The sequence below is a fragment of the Oncorhynchus gorbuscha genome, linkage group LG01, assembly GCF_021184085.1.
Source record: "Oncorhynchus gorbuscha isolate QuinsamMale2020 ecotype Even-year linkage group LG01, OgorEven_v1.0, whole genome shotgun sequence".
In the NCBI taxonomy this organism is placed as follows: Eukaryota; Metazoa; Chordata; class Actinopteri; order Salmoniformes; family Salmonidae; genus Oncorhynchus; species Oncorhynchus gorbuscha.
The window spans coordinates 39,295,963-39,319,104 of NC_060173.1; the positions used below are offsets into that span (position 1 = coordinate 39,295,963).

Below are 23,142 nucleotides of genomic sequence, written 5' to 3' on the forward strand. Positions count from 1 at the left end.
AATAGGCACTGAGTTTGAAGGTAGGCCTTGAAATACATCCACAGGCACACCTCCAATTGACTCAAATGATGTCAACTAGCCTATCAGAAGCTTCTAAAGCCATGACAACATTTTCTGGAATTTTCCAAGCTGTTTAAAGGCAGTCTACTTAGTGTATGTAAACTTCTGACCCACTGGAATTGTGATACAGTGAATTATAAGGTAAATAATCTGTCTGTAAACAACTGTTGGAAAAATTACTTGTGTCATGCACAAAGGTAGATGTTCTAACCGACTTGCCAAAACTATAGTTTAATAACAAGCAATTTGTGAAACGAGTTTTAATGAGTCCAACCTAAGTGTATGTAAACTTCCGACTTCAACTGTATATCAATCTAGAACAGGATGATCTATTTTGGATGCAATTTGAATGGAGTTGATGGAGAGAGAAAAAAATTGTGAGAGTGCTCGCGCATGCACTGATTTAAAGCAATGATATTTGAGTGATAAGACTGTTTTAAAACTGCACCTGCAATTGAAAAATATATATCTTTAAAAAGAAAAAACAAGGTGACCCTCGTAAAATCCGATGGATATGGGTCAATTTGACACGCATTTGGTCTTTATATTACTGTAGCATAAACTATGCTGCAGCAAATGCAGAACTACCTGTCGCAATAAAAAAACATTTTACCATGAGATGATAGGTCTGTCTACATGCATTGTGAATTGCGCTCCATACTGAGATGGGCTGTCTGATTCATCATGCAGAAGCAGTAGAGAAGCCAGATTTAGATATCGCATATCATTTAACAGTTCCAATTGACTGGTTTCTTACAGTTATTTATCTCGGGAAAAGGGAGTGGTTTTTGGCTGTAAATCTCGGTAACCGGGTTCCCGCCCTTCAACCCTCATGTCTAGTCTATGAGACCAGGCTGACCAGTTGTCTCTCCCTTCAAACATTTGGTAAGTTACTCAGCCTGAATAAATTTATTTGAGCAAATGCCTCACAGCTTTACCCTTCTGCATTCACTCTTTCTCTTATAATGTATATGGCTATTTTTAGTTTTCAGTCCACGTCTACACACCCCAACAAAACAGCTCATAAATGTATGGTAAGAACAAAGAAGGCAACATACAGAATAAGAAAATTAATTATTGTTTATGACAAAAACATAGCCTTAACTTTACCAGCCTGTGGAGATCATATACATACCCTGTATTTAACTGTGAGATACCCACAAAATGTCTGTACCCTGGTGATACCACAGCATTTCCCTTCTCATAGAAATCTGAAAATGTTTTAACATTTTTTTCTTTTTAAACCAAACATCAGTGACTGACATCCATTGCATTTTGTTGAGAGTAAACAAATGGGGACTTGGAGACATAGACCAAAGTTTTACCTCACTGGTAGAATACACTGACAAAAATATCCAAAAATAATCCTCACGATATGATGCTGATACAATATGTCTTGCAACTCTATGTGTATTGCAATTCAATACTGTGATTTTATTGTGATTCCATGGTTCAAACATTGCTCACTATATGGCTGCTGCAGAGAGATGAGAGAGCATGAGAAAACAAGTTTTGATCAGTAATATAAAAGTGCTGAAAACAAATTGTCTCCCTATTTAAAAAGATGGAAAATAAGCTATTAAGGAAAAACACTTGAGTTTTGGTGCAGTTATAGCCAACTAGTGCAAAGAATAATCGCAATAATATTGCGATATTGTCAAACCGATACGATATATCGTGAAATATAATATCCCAATCTGTAACTGTATCGATTTCCCCCCCCATCACTACTGTTATACAAAACCGAAGTTATATACAACTGAAGCAAATTAATTTATTCATAAAAGACACTCTTCTGTTTGTGGTAATGAGGAAGTGATTCAGTAGCAACTAGCCCCTGACAGCTTAGTGTACAGTGACCTCTGGTGGCCATAGCTGGTGACTGGAGTCTTATCCTATTGAAAAACCATGAACTCCAGGTTTGCTATGTGTTACCATTACAAGGTAGTCACTTGCAAAAGAGAATGGCCAGGGTGTGCCAGATCATTGAGTAACATGGGTAAATTGTCTCTTCTGGCATCCGAGTCAGTCTGGGACTCTCCCGAAGATACAATGGTTATGTCCTCAGTGAGTGTAGTGGACATTCAGTACTGGAAGATGAGAGGCAGCCAGACTTGACGTGTAGTAGGTAAGAAATATAATTTACTCATATTTTAGATAAAATATTAATAGAAGATATAATTAACCTCAGCACAGGAGTGTGCTAGTACAGGGCACTGGGTCCTCCAGACCCTGCCAACCTGGTACTAAAGCACTGTTTTGTGATTCACTGGAGCAATTAGGCAGATTTAAGTTTTAAAAAAAAATCATCTTTATGGGCTGCTGTATTTTTCGTAGATGTTCACATAAAACAATATCTACACATGTCACAATTTTCATATTTGCTCAATCAAATAATATAAACTGTAAATATATTACATCATGAACAAAATAACTTTTCCTTCAGCAGTTATAACAGCAATTTCAACACAATTTTGGTTTCACACTTTAAAGACCTAAGTACTCAGAACAAATATGTGCACATCATATGCCAGCTGGACAGTTTCTCCCCACATTCCATGGTTTCACTAGAAAGCAAACTATTTAGAAATGTCATAGAAGTGCATTTGTGCTAGTGGATATGTTCCATGGACACTGTTGAACTTAAACAAAATGTGGAGAAAATGGAGACTGATGCCTTCCAAACAAATAGCCATCCCCAATAGCAGTGCAGTTGATCATCGTCTTTAATAAAAAAACATCTCAGTTTTCCGTACATAGGCCTACTCTTGGCGCCATCATTCGACAGACAGACTTTTAAGTGTATCTGTGTGTGAGTGGCTGAGTACTGTATGTGAGCTTGGTTTCATCCCAGCAGAAGGCCTGACAGTGCGTTCAGGTCCCTCATGTAGGGGTTGTCACACAGGATACGGTCAATGCGCTGATTCTGGCCGGGGAAGATATCGTACAGCTTACTTTTGAGCTCTATGGTTTCCGAGGGTGACCGCTGTGGAGGGGGGGGACGGTGTTGGGGGAGGGGGGTGCGACCGCTGGAGAAGGGGTGAGGGTGTAGGGCAAGGGCGGTGCCACCCAGGGGCCCCAGAGTGCGGCCATTGGGAGGGTGGCCTCATCAAGGGGGTAGCTGAGGGATGGGGGGGTAGCTGAGGGGCAGGGAGCAGACTGCATAGCGTGGACATGCTGCGGGGTGGCTTGGGGGTCCGGCCTCAGAAGAGGTGCAACTGGGCTCGGTCTGTGAGAGACACATGTTTGGTCAATATTCACACATACATGCCGTGTGTGCATGCATGTACGCACACATTACGGTCAGGACATAGTGTATGAACAATACTATCATCTCCTTTCTTTCACACACACCTGTTGTCCTTCCGTAAGAAAACATCCAGGTGGGGGCCATGTTTCCCCAGGGGGTCATCTGGGATCATAAAGTGGTCCTCCACAAAGGTAAACTGCAAAAGCCTTGAAAAAGGGGACAATCAGTGTTAGGGGAGAAGGATTCTTAACATAATGTGTCCATGGATGGTATATATATCAATGTCTGTGGAGAAATTAGTGCATGTCTGATGATTGGTTAAAAGGCCTTCACCTCTCTTGGATGATCTTCAACCATGCCTGTGATGTATTTACAAAGTCCCGCAGGTTGTCGTTGGTGACGATAACCCCTCCTGTCTTCTCTGCTAGATGGAGCAGAAACCTGCAGGGGAGAGAGTGAAAGGAACGAGTCACCTGACAGTGAGTCAGTATGGATGAGGTGGCAGTAGAGAATGTGGGCAAGGCTCCCGAAGGGCAGAGCGGTCTAAGGCATTGCATCTCAGTGCAAGAGGCATCACTACAGTCCCTGGTTCGAATCCAGGCTGTATCACATCCGACCGCGATAGGGAGTCCCATAGGGCGGCGCACAATTGGCCATCGTCCGGGTTTGGCCAGGGTAGGTCGTCATTGTAAATAAGAATTTGTTCCAACTTGCCTAGTTAAATAAAGGTTCAATAAAAAAAATCGAAATAAAAGGTGAGCAAGGACCACCATCATGTTAGCAAAAAAAACATTAATACTTCAGTCAGTGTAGATGAAGGAGAGGAGGCAGGTTAAAGAAGGATTTTTAAGCCTCGAGACAATTGACACATGGATTGTGTATGTGAGCGCTTCAGAGGGTGAATGGGCAAGACAAAAGATTTAAGTACCTTTGAATAGGGTATGGCGCACCGGTTTGTGTCAAGAACTACAACACTGCTGGGGTTTTCACACTCAACAGTTTCCTGTGTGTATCAAGAATGATCCAACACCCAAAGGACATCCAGCCAACTTAACACAACTGTGGGAAGCATTGGAGTCAATATGGGCCAGCATCCCTGTGGAACGCATTTGACACCTTGTCGTCCACATGACATGTGACTGGGGACTAAAATAAACTTCATAATAATGTGATAATAATGTGACGCAATGTTCTTTATCGCCAAACATATTGCACAAGTTGACTGCAAGCATTTACTTAAACTAGCTACAAATATTAAACTTAACAAAAAATATATATTTTTCTTCTCCAAATACCCCAGTATATGGTATACTGCCCGAGCCTAGAAGGTATTCTTAATGTTTTGTACATTAAGGAGGGGGGACACCGGGTTGAATATACAGAGGGTGGGCAGGCTGTATGATGTGGTGAGATGTGTGACTTAGCAGTACCTGTCATCATGTGAGGAAATCCACTTTCCACAGACCTCTCTGGAAGGAGTGAAGGAGAGCAGACGCAGGTCTTCCAGTTGATTCAGGTAATGTTGTTCTGTTGAGACACGTGGAGGAAATACACACATTTACACCGTGATGACCCGTCATTCAGGGCAGGTGGGGCACAAAAAAATATATACACTACCGTTCAAAAGTTTGGGGTCACTTAGAAATGCCCATGTTTTTTAAAATAAAAACATGTTTTGTCCATTCACCTCTCTAGGGTAGGGGGCAGCATTTGGAATTTTGGATGAAAAGCATGTCCAAATTAAACTGCCTTCTACTCAGGCCCAGAAGATGGATTTTTTGTTTTGTTTGTAATTTTCTATTCAATGCCATTACAGTATCCATTGACTTAGGACTCCATTGACTTAGGCAGTTCCTATGCCTTCCACTAGATGTCAACAGTCTTTAGAAATGGTTTCAGGCTTGTATTCTGAAAAATGAGGGAGTAAGAGCAGTTTGAATGAGTAGACCCTGCCGTGTCACAGAGCTTTTTCATGCGCACGACCGAGAGAGTGCATTTCTTGTTTACCTTTTATATTGACAACGTTTTTATTTATCCGTTATTTTACCAGGTGAGTTGACTAAGAACACATTCTCATTTGCAGCAACGACCTGGGGAATAGTTACAGGGGAGAGGAGGGGGATGAATGAGCCAATTGTAAACTGGGGACTGTTAGGTGACCGTGATGGTTTGATGGCCAGATTGGGAATTTAGCCAGGACACCGGGGTTAACACCCCTACTCTTACGATAAGTGCCATGGGAACTTTAATGACCGCAGAGAGTCAGGACACCAGTTTAACGTCACATCCGAAAGACGGCACCCTACACAGGGCAGTGTCCCCAATCACTGGCCTGGGGCATTGGGATATTTTTTAGACCAGAGGAAAGAGTGCCTCCTACTGGCCCTCCAACACCACTTCCAGCAGCATCTGGTCTCCCAACCAGGGACTGACCAGGACCAACCCTGCTTAGCTTCAGAATCAATTTGGATTTTTTTGTCTGCCTGTTGGGACTGCGTTTGAGCCTGTGGATTACTGAATAAAAAGCGCAAACGAAACGGAGGTTTTCGGATAGAAAGAGACTTTATCGAACAAAAGGAACATTTATTGAATAAATGAATGTCTTCTGAGTGCAAACATATGAAGATCATCAAAGGTAAGTGATTAATTTTATCACTATTTCTGACTTGTGCAACTCTTCTACTTGGCTGGTTACGGTTTGTAAATGATTTGTCTGCTGGGCTATGTTCTCAAATAATTGTAAGGTATGCTTTTGCCGTAAAGCATTTTTAAATCTGACACCTATGTAAAATAGTTGTATCTATTCTGAATCTATTCTGAATATTTCTATATTTGAATTTGGTGCTCTGCAATCTCACTGGATGTTGGCAGGTGGGCTAGTGTCCCACATAAACCTAGAGATGTTAAAATAACACAAATTGATCAGAAATACAGTGTAGACATTGTTAATGTTGTCAATGACTATTGTAGCTGGCAACGGCTATTTTTTTATGGAATATCTACAGCGATGGACATTAGACCAGTGGAAATCTGTCCTTTGGTCTGATGAGTTCAAATGTAAGATTTTTGGTTCCAACCACCGTGTCTTTGTGAGACACAGAATAGGTGAACAGATGATCTCCGCATGTGTGGTTCCCACTGTGAAGCATGGAGTAGGAGGTGTGATGGTGCTTTGCTGGTGACACCGTCTGTGATTTTATTTGGAATGCAAGGCACACTTAATCAGCAAGGCTATCACAGTATTCTGCAGAGATACACCATCCCATCTGGTTTGCACTTAGTGGGACTATCATTTATTTTTTAACAGGACAATGACCCAACACAACTCCAGGCGGTGTAAGGGCTATTTGACCAAGAAGGAGAGTGATGGAGTGCTGCATCAGATGACCTGGCCTCCACACAACAGACCTCAACCCAATTGAGATGGTTTGGGATAAGTTGGACCAGAGTGAATAAAAAGCAACCAACAAGTGCTCAGCATATGTGGGAATTTCTTCAAGACTGTTGGAAAATCATTCCAGGTGAAGATGGTTGAGAGAATGCCAAGAGTGTGCAAAGCTGTCATCAAGGCTACTTTGAAGAATCTAAAATATATTTTGATTTTTGGTTACTACATGATTCATGTGTTATTTCATAGTTTATGTAGAAAATATTAAAAATAAATAAAAACCCTTGAATGAGTAGGTGTCTCCAAACTTTTGACTGGTACTGTACGTCTGTCCGACCTCGCTCATTAATGTCTTAAATCAAAATGACAGATTGCTTCTTATCTGCTCGTCATCCCCTTATGCCATAGTTTGTACATCTCAATTGTCAGTAGAAGCCACATTTGTTCAAGCAAGTCAGCCATATCAGCTGTTTAAAAAAAAAGGCTGTAAATGAGGCTGAATTAACTTTCGCTGTCAGACAAGGCTCCGCTGAAAGCCAGGTGTAGCAGTGGTAAGGATTCACTCCATGGTGCTGAAAAGAAAGCACTGCTGTTGCGACAGCTCTATATAGGACCTAACAGTTTGTGGGCACCGTTTGTCACCGTTATGGTGAAATTAATGTATTGTTTAGTGTTGTATCTTTGCTGGCATGCATTAAACATTTTTGGGAGTTTACCCCACCAAGATTTACATGCTAAAATCACCACTGCATTTAAACATATCCTTAACAGAGCACACTATAACTATTCAAACATGAATCCTCCCAACTATTTTCCAATCGTCTTTCAACTGACCAAAGCCTTGGATGGCTTTCCTACCGGTACATTTCATGTACATTTTCTACCACCCAAAACCAGAAGGATGAGATTTAGCACAGGTTGAGGTGGCCTGTGCTGTGGAGTGTCTGTTCTGACCTGTGGTATAGCGGTCTCTCTTCTGCCTCCACTGAGGCACAAAGACTGTGATCTCCCGGTGGCCCCGACTCCAAAAGGCCTCAACAGCAATGGCTATCCCCCGGCAGGAGAAGAAACGGTGGAGACCGTGCCTAAAGAGGAGCAGGAGGAAGACCGGGAGGAAGGGTTATTTAGCAGTGATTAGGTTTAGGACGGCTTTATAACTAAAACATCAAGTGATTGTTCTATTTCAGATTGCCAAATTGATGACTGCCTTCAAACGATATTGTCACAAATGCCAAGCGTCGGCTGGAGTAGTGTAAAGCTCGCTGCCATTGTACTCTGGAGCAGTGGAAACGAGTTCTCTTGAGTGATGATTCATGCTTCACCATCTGGCAGTCCAACAGACAAATCTGGGTTTGGTGGATGCCAGGAGAACTGTACCTGCTGGAGGAGGAATAATGGTCTGGGGCTGTTCATGGGTCAGGCTAGGCCCCTTAGTTCCAATGAAGATAAATCTTAACACTACAGTGTACAATGACATTCTAAACGATTCTGTGCTTCCAACTTTGTGGCAACAGTTTGGGGAAGGCAAGACCATTTCCCTGTGTACAAAGCAAGGTCTATACAGATATGGTTTGTCGAGATCGGTGTGGAAGAACTTGACTGGCCTGCACAGAGCCCTGACGTCATCCCATCAAACACCTTTGGGATTGGAATTGGAACGCCGACTGCGCCGACAGCCAGGCCTATTCACTCCAACATCAGTGCCGACCTCACTAATGCTCTAGTGGCTGAATGGAAGCAAGTCCCTGCAGCAATGTTCTAGCATCTGGTGGAAAGCCTTCCCAGAAGAGTGGAGGCTGTTATAGTAGGAAAGGGGGGATCAACACTGTATTAATGCCCATGATTTTGGAATGAGATTTGAGACAAGCATGTAGTGTATGAGGTAAATCCATTTTAATCACTTTTTGACAGCATCCCTTTTAATTGAAACAAACTTTCAATACACGTTTGCCCATGGAACAATTGGTCAGAAAGTGACATTTTGGACCTGAATGCCAAAACATTCAGGAGATAAAGCTGCTCAAAGTTGACCCATTTGTCATACCCCACCATACCATGAGACATGCATGTCTTCATCACTAGGAAAGATAAACGGTTGAGTGTATCATTTAAAAGCGTACAAACAGTGTTGTCAAATTACTTGTTTATTTCTTGAGAAGAAAACATCAATTGTCATTTTTAAACCATTAACATCAATGATCTAAAAATGCGTAAACTCAGATTTTCTTCTTTTTTGCGTACACTACAGTTTAAAGTTTTGGGGTCACTTAGAAATGTCCTTGTTTTTAAAATTAAAGCACATGTTATGTCCATTAAAATAACGTCAAATTGATCAGAAATACAGTGTAGACACGGTTAACGTTGTAAATGACTATTGTAGCAGGAAACGGCTGATTTTTAAAGGAATATCTACATAGGCGTACAGAGGCCCATTATCAGCAACCATGACTCCTGTGTTCCAATGGCACGTTGTGTTGTTTTTTTCCCCTCCTTTTTTTTTAAAGGTGTGGATCAGCTTAATATTGCGGAAAGATTTTTGCTTCCATCAATGTCATTGGTTGTATCATTTCCAATTCCCCATATATTTTTTTTTGTAAATATATATATCCATATACATACGCATACATATACACATACAGTGGGGAGAACAAGTATTTGATACACTGACGATTTTGCAGGTTTTCCTACTTACAAAGTATGTAGAGGTCTGTAATTTTGATCATAGGTACACTTCAACTGTGAGAGACTGAATCTAAAAAAATCCAGAAAATCACATTGTATGATTTTTTAAAGTAAGTAATTAGCATTTTATTGCATGACATAAGAATTTGATCACCTACCAACCAGTAAGAATTCCAGATCTCACAGACCTGTTAGTTTTTCTTTAAGAAGCCCTCCTGTTCTCCACTCATTACCTGTATTAACTGCACCTGTTTGAACTTGTTACCTGTATAAAAGACACCTGTCCACACACTCAATCAAGCAGACTCCAACCTCTCCACAATGTTTGGCGAGCAGGGTAGCCTAGTGGTTAGAGCGGTGGACTAGCAACCGGAAGGTTGCAAGTTCAAACCCCTGAGCTGACATGGTACAAATCTGTCGTTCTGCCCCTGAATAGGCAGTTAACCCACTGTTCCTAGGCCGTCATTGAAAATAAGAATTTGTTCTTAACTGGCTTGCCTAGTAAAATAAAGGTAAAATAAATAAAAAATTCAGAAAGCCATGACACCCACCATTTCAGTTTGTTCTGAATTTTTTTCTGTGGTTAAATCTGCTGTCTATTTTTTTAACAGGGGAAGAAACCCATCAACATTACATAGATTGGAAAAGCAATACTCCAAGAAACAGCTTCATACTACTTGTCAAACAGAGAATTGTTACTGTATACTGGTTATTAGGGAGGGATTGGCATGGGGTGTGGGGGGTTTGTGAATGGCTGTTGTCCCCCCCCGGGATTCCTCATGTCTTACTCATTGGTCGGAACAAGTTTGGTCCAAATCGGATGTTGGGTACTATATTTATTGAATATTTTGTGAATCCTATAAATAAAGAAATTGCCAATTTAGGTGCAATCAATTAGCTTAATTTCTCAGAGATCAAATTCTATTTTAACAAAATATTTTCAGGAAAGCTAGTTGTATATGTTACTAACTACAGAAACTATTTCAGAATAAGTGGACCTCCAACCATCTTTGTGGTACCATTTGAATGTTGAAAATTGTACTCCCATTTTAGTACATTTATCAACCAAAGCATGACATCCACCCTGTATTCAAGAGCATGCTCTGTCTGAACCGATGGCGGGCATAACACAAAAACCTTATATCAGGGATGGGCAACTTTAAAACTAATTTCATGCAATTCTACACATTTGCCGGAGGTTGGAGGCAAATGTTTGCAGTTAACGGATGATCAATGGGCCCCTCCCCGGTGGGTAATTCGACCATGCTTACTACAAGTTTAGATAGCTGGCCGCTGGGCCTAAAAAAGGGGGTCGCCAGTTGCCAATTCCTGCCTTAGATTATGTCAAATAGAGTATAAGCTACAACATATGTGAATATGAAAAAAGCTAGATCATTGACATTAAATGGTTAAAATAAAAAACAATTTTTATGCAAAACTTTTTTTTCCAGATAAAAAAATTAAAAAACGACAACCCTGTTTGTCAGCTTTTAAATAAAATCAACCTCAACTGGTTTTCTTTTCCAGTGATGAAGATGTGGCTGTCAACTTTGAGCACCCGTATCTCTTGAATGTTTTGACATTCAGGTCCGAAATGTCACTTTCTGAAAGTTGTACAATTATACATCAAATTCTACCCTGAGTTGTTGATCCTTCACAATACATTAATCTAATTACTAGGGATGCGCGATATAATCAGTGAACATATCGGAATCAGACGATATTAGCTAAAAATGCCAACATCGGTATTGGCCTAGGTCTAGTTTAACGCCTGTTGTGCAAACCCGATGTCACAGCTGACATGCATACCTATATAACGAAGGTACATGATGTAATCATGGAGGTGTGTTCGGTCATTGTCCTGTTGAAAAACAAGTGATAGTTCCACTAAGCGCAAACCAGATGAGATGGCGCATCGCTGCAGAATGCTGGTTAAGTGTTCCTTGAATACTAAATAAATCACAGACAGTGTCACCAACAAAGCACACCATCACACCTCCTCTATGCTTTATGGTGGGAACCACACATGCGGAGATCATCTGTTCACCTACTCTGCGTCTCACAAAGACACAGCGGTTGTAACCAAAAATCTCAAATTTGGACTCATCAGACCAAAGGAAAGATTTCCACCGGTCTAATGTCCATTCGACCATGAAGGCCTGATTCACTCAGTCTCCTCTGAACAGTTGATGTTGAGATGTGTCTGTTACTTGAACTCTGAAGCATTTATTTGGGCTGCGATTTCTGAGGCTGGTAACTTTAATGAACTTATCCTCTACAGCAGAGGTAACTCTGGGTCTTCCTTTCCTTTGGCAGTTTCATCATAGCACTTGATGGTTTTTGAGAGATGTCATAAATTCCTGAGGATCTCCTCATGGACACACAGTATAGAGAGTACATTTTCATAGAGAACAAAGGAATTCCTTCCACCTCACGGAACTTGAGGTACGAACAAATTTCATGTTCCAGAGAAAGTATAAGATCGGTGAAGAATCCAGCTATAAACTGGTCCGTTTGTTACAACTTGGGGAAGATCATGGGAGACGGTTTGGCCACATTACCATGACGCTGTTTATATAATAGCCTCAGATATGAGGTTTACATCTAATTGTTGTATAAGATGAATGAGTGAGTATGACACTGTTTACACAATTTTACAATGTGACTGTTTAATGAAGGAAAACTCAAAAAGGAAATTGGAGTTAACTAAATCAGAGGACCGCCCCTGAGCCCAGTTAGGGTCAGGCGTCCTGGGACAGCCCCTTTCTGCAATTCGGAATAAGACCCAACTTTGAGAAATTATCACCAGACCATGTTTTTCTCCATTAGGAGGGGAGAAAGGTTGTAGACAATTGCTGAATCTTTTAACCATACCACGTGGTTAAACTCTTAGACCATCGATACCAACAGAATAAGAACAAGTCTTTGATATCAATTACTAGTCTGCAGCTAGGAATTTGTTATCATTGAACGCGAAGAACGACAACCGCCAAAACATCCATTCTATAACAAATGAATGAATGTCACTCCGAACTATCCCTTCTAACCAAGACAGAGAGAGAGAGAGAGAGAGAGAGAGAGAGAGAGAGAGAGAGAGAGCGAGGACGAAACTCTCCAACAGAAACAAACTTTTCACCAGCGATCAAGACGACACACTGAGCATAAATATATATATTGATTGCAATTGTTCCCGAATGAGTGAGCGTTCATGTGCAAAGGATTAGCATTTCAATTGTTATAATTATCACTCTGTCGTTGACCCCCACTTCCCCTTTTGTCTAACAAGCCACCATGCCGGTTTTAATGTGATATTTCAGTTTTGTGCAAAAATCTGTTTTTGCTTTTGCATTTTGGGGTATTGTGTGTAGATTGATAGGGGGGAAAAACAAGTTAATCAATTTTAGAAAAGGCTGTAAAGTAACAAAATGTGGAAAAAGTCAAGGGGTTTGAATACTTTCCGAATGGAATGTTTATCTAAAAATAAGATTGACATAGGGTTAGTTTATATTACTTGGAGTCCAAGTAAAAATAGTGAGAGTGCTGAACAATATGGGCAGAGACCGTTTTAAGTAGAAACCATAACAGGCCTTGCAAACAAACTTCCAGAAAGCATGATGAACACATACACACAAAAGCTCAAAACACACAAATCTCAATTTTTGTGAGGCAAATACAAAGTTACTGGGAAGTTCCCTCTTAAAGAGAAAGTGAGTTCAAACAGGATGTGCAACTAACCCCAGTACCATTGACGTGGATAGTAAAATCACCTTGAAATATGCAAAAAAAACAAACACAAAAAAAAAATCCCCCTTGTAGTTTTCTAAAATAAAACCCCCATACTTGTTCATACTTCCAGTAATGACTTCAGTAGACAGAATAAAATTGCTTAGGGCAAGAAGGAAGAAACAGGAAAACTGACAAAAGTGAAGAAAGAGAGTTTATATTAGGCCATTTCCATGTAAAAGGACCCATGAGCACCAATGTGACGTTCATAGGAGCATATCCAATTGGGTGTTAAATAAAAGCTAAGAGTCTATATTTCTGAGAAATTTCAGCATAGATACATTTTTCAACCATCTTGCATTCTAAAAATTAGGAATAAGCTAAGGCTTTGATTTCTGGTCAAACAGATGGGAAAGGGGTCTACCAGAAAAAGTCTTAAAGTATTAGAAATATATCAAAACACAATCATGTTGATGTAAAGACCCCTGCCAACTAATATCAACACATACTTCGTTTTGGAGAAAAATGTCTGCCTTCTGTACATTTAAGAAACATTGCCTTGCGATTTGAAATTCCATTACCCAAATCCCACATATCTTTATGATATTTTCTAATTTCTCTCCCTCCTGATGAGACAGGATAATAAAAGTTCACATAAGTAACAAGGTAGGCCTATCAATTAGTTAGTGTTTTTACTGGTATAATTTTGTTTATGCAAGTGATTAGAACTCAGAATTCTGTTACGAAATCGTTAACAGATTTTCAGCAATTGAATTGGCTACAATGGGAAATCAAAGTAGTCACAAACCACAGTTGGTTTCACAACTACAGTACAGTAAAGAAGTAGAGTATAGTTCATTATAAACTGGGTGGTTTGAGCCCTGAATGCTGATTGGCTGACAGAGGTGGTATATCAGACCGTATACCACAGGTATGACAAATCATTTATTTTTACTGCTCTAATTATATTGATAATCATTAAGGCACCTCTCTGGGGTTTGTGATATATGGCCAATACACCACGGCTAAGTGCTGTTTCCAGGCACTCTGCATTGCATCGTGCATAAGAACAGCCCTTAGCCGTGGTATATTGACCATATACCACACCCCCTGGGCCTTATTGCTTAATTATGGTGTGGAATTCCCATTGTTAGAGTCTATCCTGCCCATGATATACTAAATATACACATAACCACATTCATAAAAAGTGCCATCGTTTACGTTGTCACCTAGCAACGCACTACTACTTTTACAGATCCACTGTCTCATCTGCCCAGCCATGCAACTTATAAACTTGATCTCCACTGTAAAAAGTATCTATACATTATCTTCGACATTTGCAACATCGCTGCAATATTGAAATTCGATCTCCACCGTGTTCCATAATAATAAACGTGTCAGGAGTCAAGACAGGCAGCTTTGTTCTCAGCCAGTCGAAATCATGAAACAGCATAATTTTCTATGGATATATACAAAGAAATTTCAATAGAAAGGTGAACCTAAACTAAATGCAGCTCGTTTGCTGACTTTCCAGCTTCAATCTGAAGTGATTGTGTTAGCTATGTAGTTGGCTAGCTAGCAAAGGGGCTAGGACAGCGTTTCCTAAACTCGGTCCTCGGGATCCCGAGGGGTGCATGTTTTGGGTTTTGCCCTAGAATTATACAGCTGATTCAAATAATCAACTAATCGTCAAGCTGTGATGATTTCAATCAGCTGTGTAAAACCAAAACCTGCACCCCTTGGGGTCCCGAGGACTGAGTTTGGGAAACGCTGGGCTAGACACATACAAAGAAGGAACTGCCAGATATGTCATAATAGCACGGGAGTAAAGGCGCATTGGTAGCCACGTTTGAAATGAATACATTGAATACATGGAGGAGGGTGGGAGAAAAAAAATGATTGCATTAACACGATTTAAATGTTTTTTCAGAAGGGCTGTAGTCACCATTAAACATATCTCATGGTAGTGGTATAGCTTGGTTAGCATGCACTGCGCCCGGCCCGCCACAAGAGTCGCTGGTGCGCGATGAGACAATGATATCCCTACTGGCCAAACCCTCCCTAACCTGGACGACGCTAGGCCAATTGTGCATCGCCACACGTACCTCCCGGTCACGGCCGGCTGCGACAGAGCGCGAACCCAGAGTCTCTGGTGGCACAGGTATAGCTTTTTAAAAATAGTTTTCACAAGTCCATTATTTTCCCATTTACGTCTTATAGCAACCCTATATTCTTGGCAGCCGTGGTGTCAAGTGGAGGAATGGCAGAGTAGACCATTAATATGACCCTAAATATTTATTTAGATGTGCAACTTGTAATTAGAATTTAAGAGGACCAGTGCTTCTATAGCGAAAAAAAAATCCTCACATCTGTGCCATTTGGGAGTGATGTTGTTAGACTACATTGTTATTTCCACTTCAGAGTGAGCAAGTGATATATTGTATAATTTAACTTTATTTTGAAAACCACAAGTTCTTTCAAGTTTCGCACTGTATGTTCTGAAGGTTTGCATAAAAGTGTATAGATTATTTCATATCACTGGAGTAGGCCTACTATTTCATTTTTTTCACGGCATCTAAACTGATTGGATCCCCCCTCACCTATTGAACAAAAGCAATATACAGTGCAATGCCCAACACATGATCTCCAGCCCAGACCACCCACACCACCACTGCTTTGATCTCCCATCAGGTTGGAGAAATCAGACAATTACATTTCCTCCCAGGTGCTATCACTATAGAATAAGACAGTATGTTATAGTGTATTTTACTATACCACCGTAGCGGTCAAACAGGGAAATGTTTCTCCACGGGGGATTTTTAAAATAATGGTTGTCTTACTGGCATGACGTTTTAATAACCTTGTAAATCTCTCCTGGACAGGCAGACGTTTTTTTGTTGTGGGGGCGGGGGGTGGGTAGCCCCTTTTCTCCCCTTATTTCGTGATATCCAATTGTAATCCAATCTCATCACTGCAACTCCCCAACGGGCTCGGGAGAGGCGAAGGTCGAGTCATGCATCCTCCGAAACATGAGCCCCCACTTACGCGCTTCTTGACACCCACTTTAAAACCCACTTCTGAACACAATTGATAACTGAAGTCAGCCGGCAGAAGTCCAGAGCACCACAAGGAGTCACTAGAGCACGATGAGACAAGTAAAGCCCCCCCCCCCCCTCCCCGGCCAAACCCTGCCCTCACCCGGACAAAACTGGGCCAATTGAAGTGACGCCTCAAGCACTGCGATGCCGTGCCTTAGACCACTGCGCCACTCAGGAGGCCTTGACAAGGTGACTTTTATCAATATATTTGCCTGTAATTACCCCCCCCCAAAAAATGCTAATTATCAGCTGATCGTCTACTTTAATTTTTAATTATCATTTTTAAATCTGAGAATAAATAGAGCCCAATATATTAAAAGTCACCTTGTCCGAGATTTACAGTTATCAAAACATCACGCCAGGGTAAGCCTACACAAAACACAGCCCTTATTTGAAGTGTTTATAAAATCCTCTATGGGAAAAATGAATGGTGGAAAAAAACGGTTGGAATCATTTCCCTGTTTGACCGCAAGGTTTTATGGGTATTATGACATGTCCACTGTGGGGTTCTATTATGAACAACTCCCCATATGGGCAGGTATGAGGTGGGGTCAGATGGGAGTGTATCTGCTGGGTTTTCTATGTTTTGTTGAGGCCTATGTGATGTGTGAGAAGTGCTAAGATTTCCTCTTGTAGAACAAACGTGAATCTGAATCTGAATTTTTTTGTCTTTTCCATCATATGACCTTCATAATTCAAATGCATTGATATAGTTTCATTCAATCAATGAATCAGTTTAATGCTGGTGTAATTTTCTCTGAGTGATAGCTCATAAAATGTTGAGAACTTGTACAATAAGATTGATTGGCTTCTTTCTCTCTGTGATACGTTTCACACCTTCCCACCTTCCCACACCTTCCCAAGTCTATGATTTGATAGAGCAGTCTGACTGAGCGATGGTAGGCAGCAGCAGGCTCGTAAGCATTCATTCAAACAGCACTTTTGTGCATTTTGCCAGAGGCTCTTCGCAAGCACAGCGCTGTTTATGACTTCAAGCCTATTAGCCTAATGGCTGGTGTAAACAATGTGAAATGGCTAGCTAGTTAGCGGGGTACGGGCTAATAGTGTTTCAAACGTCACTCGCTCTGAGACTTAGAGTAGTTGTTCCCCTTGCTCTGCAAAGGCCGCGGCTTTTGTGGAGTGATGGGTAACGCTGCTTCGAGTGTGGCTGTTGTCGATGTGTTCCTGGTTCGAGCCCAGGTAGGGGCGAGGAGAGGGACGGAAGCTATACTGTTACACTGGCAATACTAAAGTGCCTATAATAACATCCAATAGTCAAAGGTATATCAAATACAAATGGTATAGAGAGAAATAGTCCTATAAATACTATATTAACTACAACCTAAAACCTCTTACCTGGGAATATTGAAGTCTCATGTTAAAAGGAACCATCAACTTTCATATGTTCTCATGTTCTGAGCAAGGAACTCAAACGTTAGCTTTTTTACATGGCACATATTTCACTTTTACTTCTCCAACACTTTGTTTTTGCATTATTTAAAACAAATTGAACATGTTTCATTATTTATTTGAGGATAAATGGATTTTTATTTATGTATTATATTAAGTTAAAATAAGTGTTCATTCAGTATTGTTGTAATTGTCACTATTACAAATACATGATAAAAAAAAAAAAAAAATTAATCGCCTCTTAATGTGTAATGGCTTTTTTTGGTCCTCCAATAATCGGTATTTTTAAATTTGTTATTTCACCTTTATTTAACCAGGTAGGCTAGTTGAGAACAAGTTCTCATTTGCAACTGCGACCTGGCCAAGATAAAGCATAGCAGTGTGAACAGACAACACAGAGTTACACATGGAGTAAACAATTAACAAGTCAATAACACAGTAGAGAAAAAGGGGAGTCTATATACAATGTGTGCAAAAGGCATGAGGAGGTAGGGGAATAATTACAATATTGCAGATTAACACTGGAGTGATAAATGATCAGATGATCATGTACAGGTAGAGATATTGGTGTGCAAAAGAGCAGAAAAGTAGATAAATAAAAACTGTGGGGATGAGGTAGGTGAAAATGGGTGGGCTATTTACCAATAGATTATGTACAGCTACAGCGATCGGTTAGCTGCTCAGATAGCTGATGTTTGAAGTTGGTGAGGGAGATAAAAGTGTCCAACTTCAGCGATTTTTGCAATTCGTTCCAGTCACAGGCAGCAGAGTTTTGAAAGAGTTGTATTGAAAAATCATAAATTGGTAAACCTCTAGTTAGGATATGGCCATGTCACAGCCATGATAAAAATGTCATAGCACATGGCCTCATGTATTATTAAGTACAGTACAGCACAGTAAAATAATATCAGCGTATTGTTCAGTACAGTACTGTAGAGATCATCTCAGTAAAGAAAAGTAGAGTATAGTTCAGTACACAGTAAAGCACACTAGAGTACACTATAATTACTGTATTGTACTGTAATCTACATTATTGTATATACTCCACTGTTCTGTACGGTACTCTACTGAGCTGTACTTTGATGTCCAAAGTTGTGAAACATAGATGTCTTGATCTGTTCAGATTTGGTCTGAACCAACCAAATTTGGTCTTACTTAGGGGCAGAGCTCATTAAATAAATGTGTTTTTGTAAAATGTTCAGTGTAAATTGTTCAAAGTAGTCATTGTGCAGAGAGTTGTATGGTTGGTTAAACTTTGAAACCAATGGTTTTTGCATATATTTTAAGTGAAACATTTGAGTCTCAGCGCAATTCCGTTACTGTGGAATTGCCCATTACTATTACTTATTTCATAGTCAGAGAAAGATTTTCCCATCTGGAAAGCCACTTAGACGCCCCTCACTGCAGCCATGTGCTAGGCCTATCTACTCATATATATATATATATATATACACACATACATTTACAGTGGATTACTGGAAGAGCTCTCAGCTATGAGCATTTATAATGTTACCCATGAGAAAGTCCTGACTGAGGGTTACTCTTGCTTTCACTCACACACCAGAGCTCACATAGGCCTACACACAGGTGGTCCAGACAAAGTCTTATCTGATGATGACAAAATGTGTGTGGGTACAGTAAGAGGGGGGATTACTCACGCCATGGCCACGTTGCTGCCGTCGATGATGATGTGGCGGAGGTCAGGGTGTCCAGGCTTGTTCTGTAGGGTCAGGGAGTAGGGGGTTCTTAGGGACTCATGGAAGCGGGTCGTGGCAGTCAGGGGTGGTGGAGGAGGCTCTGTGCGGGGTGGAGGGACCCTGGCTGACAGGGTCTGGTAGGAGCAGCCTGGCCTTGTACCTGCTGGCTGGGTCGGACACTGTGGTGTGCTCCGCAGTGCCGTCACACTCTCCACATGTACCGGCCCCATGGTCTGAGCCCCTCCCCGGGAAAAGTAGTCCATCCTGGACCCCGTTGGAGGATCCAGCTGCTCTGCCGTCCTGGCATTAACGCCAGTCATAGTGTCGGAACTGTCCTCGTCATCATCAATGGTGATGATATTGTAAGCAGCCCCCTGACCAGTGCTGCTCCTCTTTAGTATCACTGTCTGCAGCATGCTGCTACACTGTCCCCTCTGTCCCACAGCATTGCTGCTGAGTGGCTTAATGTTCTCCTTGGACTTTACATCCAGGGCTCTGTTTGGTATTCTATCTGTCCCTCTGTCCTTATCCCTGGAGAAAGTAGTGGAGGAGGAAGATGAAGACTCAGGGTCGTGGGTTGAGGACGCCCCACCTCGCTGCCCCTCTGTTCTCTGGCTCTCCTCCACAATGCGCTCCAGCAGCAGGAAGGTGTCCTCTGTCTGGCCCGTCTCCCTCACCACCCTCTCCACCACCTCCTGCTGGTAGCCCATGGTCCTGAAGAAGTTCACCAGGCACCGCAGGTTGGTCTCAGGGGCCACAGCTTCCCGGTCATCCGCACTGGAGTCCAGCACCATAAGTCCCATGTTGGCCTTGGAGGGAGTCTTAGCTCGGCTGTCACTGGTTACAGTGTGGCACTCTTTCTCAATCGACTCACCCCTCCTCTCTAGGGAGAACTGCCTCTTGGTGTCCCTCAGCTCGCTCTCTGACGACCGCCGCTTGTGGGAGGGTCGGATGCCATTCAGCAACCCCGCTTCGGCCCCGGCTGGAGCCCCAGCCGCCTTCTCCTCAAAGCTGGTGTCCACGATGCGGTTGGAGAGGTCAGTGACAGGGGTGCTGCTTTGGGAGCGATCCTGGTCCACGTCTATAACCCCACCAGGCTGAGTGGGGCTCTGGGCAAGACCTAGCAGCTCCTCCTTCAGGGCACTGGGTAGCAAGAGCAGCTCCATGGCGTACTTATCGTCTCGCTCCTCCACAAACATCTTGAAGGTGCGTTTGACGGTCTGCTCCCTGTCTCCGGGCAGGTTCCGCTTCTCTTGGAAGAGAGCAACAAACTGCTGCACACGGCTCTGTGCCATGACGACAGACTCAACGCAGCCCAGCAGGCGCAATCGCCCCGGCTCCAGCACCACAACCTCAGCGCTGGTGTCCCGCAGCAGCCGATCCAGGAACAAACCCCGGGCACCGGCAAAGATGCAGTGGATGTCCACAGGGTAGCGCTCCACCTGCTGCAGCTCTGGGTCACAGAGACCTTTCAGGTACTCCTGCAACAACACAGAGTCAACACCAGTTAGAGAAGTAGACATGCCAACAACATAAAATTATTTGTCCAACATCAACTTACACAGGTGTAGGCAACACACCTAGTTCATAAAGTACCATGGATGGGGATCTAGACTACATCAGTGTCAGTGTCTCCTGACCCCTCCTGTCTCAGCCTCCAGTATTTATGCTGCAGTAGTTTGTGTCGGGGGGGCTAGGGTCAGTTTGTTATATCTGAAGTACTTCTCCTGTCCTATCCGGTGTCCTGTGTGAATTTAAGTATGCTCTCTCTTATTCTCTCTTTCTCTCTCTCTCAGAGGACCTGAGACCTAGGACCATGCCTCAGGACTACCTGACATTATGACTCCTTGCTGTCCCCAGTCCACCTGGCTGTGCTGCTGCTCCAGTTTCAACTGTTCTGCCTGTGATTATTATTATTTGACTATGCTGGTCATTTCTGAACATTTGAACATCTTGGCCATGTTCTGTTATAATCTCCACCCGGCACAGCCAGAAGAGGACTGGCCACCCCACATAGCCTGGTTCCTCTCTAGGTTTCGTCCTAGGTTTTGGCCTTTCTAGGAAGTTTTTCCTAGCCACCGTGCTTCTACACCTGCATTGCTTGCTGTTTGGGGTTTTAGGCTGGGTTTCTGTACAGCACTTTGAAATATCAGCTGATGTACGAAGGGCCATATAAATACATTTGATTTGATTAAATAATTTCACATGAGAAGGTCCATGTTCAAAACTTTTTCAAACTGATAATAGGATGCTCAGGGATACCCCCTCTCCACCTGCCCAAGAAAACATCACTGAAAAGTGGAAGATGGGAAGTTGTAAGAAATCAACTGAAACCCAATGAGGAAATCTCAACATCTCAACAGTTACCTGAAATATTTGATGAATCAGCCTCAAGTTTGAGATGCCCTGGCTGTCACAATACATACGTGTGTCTCCTCTCCATAGAGTGCACATGGTTTCCTGATGACTATGTACACCAGGGAGAAAAATGACGTGGCAAGGCATAAATATGTTGGGGCTTCCGTTTTCTGTGTTCTCAGTCGGGTTGAAGGGGATTCCAAGTTTACTGGCACCAATAGTAATATAATATTACCCAATCCGGTGACCTGTACATTGAACTTCATCTGCCCATTGCACAATGTTGGCAAAGGGAAAATCAAGATACTGAAGTGTAAAATATGTTATGACTGCTGTTTTTAGAGTTGTAGAATAAACAGGGAAATCAGTACTGAACTTGAGCACAAAAGTGTCATTGACACCCATCATGCAGTCGGGATCTTATGTAATGATGTTGTAAACCTGGCACCCAGATGGACTAGTTTTATAATATTTACTAATATAACCTGTACAGTTAGCTAGAAAGAAGATTACACAAAGCCTTATATTATGAAACGCAAACAACTTTTCATATCAGCATTTTTACATTGGTCATATCATACCTATTCCAATTAGGTACCTCTTATTTTATTACCACCACATAACATTTAAGGATGGACCTTTGCTCTACCAACGAAAGGTATTTGCTATTGAACTGCATAACTGACAAAAATAAATAAACACTTGAAGAATGGGCCTTTCATTAATCACAGTCAATGTTTACCTTTGCCTTCGACACGTCGTCTCTCTTTCCCTTGAGTTTAAGCCATATCTGCCTTGATGCTGTACTACAGTGGGCTCCAGTATGGTCCAAAAGGCCGATAATTGTGAAAGCTACCTGGAAAACCTGTTCTACTTTGCGTTTAGCGCAATTCAGTTCTTCTTGCTTGTTTTCAAGGACCGCAAATTCGTCCACTGTCAGGACCTCTTGCTGTTGTTTGCTCGCTACGGGTGATAGCCTGTTTTCGGGCGGTTCCGAACAGGTTACCTCGGTGACTCGCTTCATATCAAGGAGGGGCCGCGTTGTTGACATTCTGTTCATGAATATCTGTCCCTATTGACAACGGAGAGTTTTAATATTTTAACCATTCGGTGTCATGTCGATCTTTACCCTCGTTCCTGGTTTCCTGTGATCTATATTCCTCTTCCCTGCCGTGATATATTACCTAGAGTAATCCTATTTTAAAACAACTTTTTACACGACAATCCCAAAGCATCCGGAAAGTCCCAGTGATGATGTCATCAAAAGAAGACAATGTGTACTACGGAACGTACGGAAATGAAGATGGCGGAGGCGGATGTTTTGTTTGAAACTGACGGCGCGTCGAGTGGAGTAGACTGTTAAGGAATGGACTGCAGTGGCGAACAAAAGGGGGAATAAGAGAAGTGGTTTTGGAATATGTAAAGCCAAGCCTTGCTCTGACTCTTTCTAGTTGGAGCGAGGGTGGCGTTATCTGG

General features: G+C 42.0%; 1 protein-coding gene across 1 annotated transcript; it reads right to left on the reverse strand.

Annotated features, from left to right (window-relative positions):
- Positions 1–1,122: 1,122 nt before the first annotated feature.
- On the reverse strand, positions 1,123–22,932 carry LOC124037568 (NEDD4-binding protein 1-like). The gene is made up of 9 exons (XM_046352394.1): positions 22,409–22,932; positions 19,270–20,789; positions 7,653–7,783; positions 4,741–4,837; positions 3,644–3,751; positions 3,415–3,516; positions 3,201–3,289; positions 3,104–3,163; positions 1,123–3,060 (listed from the first exon to the last, which is right to left on the reverse strand). The coding sequence occupies exons 1-9, from the start codon at positions 22,724–22,726 to the stop codon at positions 2,906–2,908; spliced, it is 2,580 nt and encodes an 859-aa protein (XP_046208350.1). The 5' UTR covers positions 22,727–22,932; the 3' UTR covers positions 1,123–2,905.
- Positions 22,933–23,142: the final 210 nt, after the last annotated feature.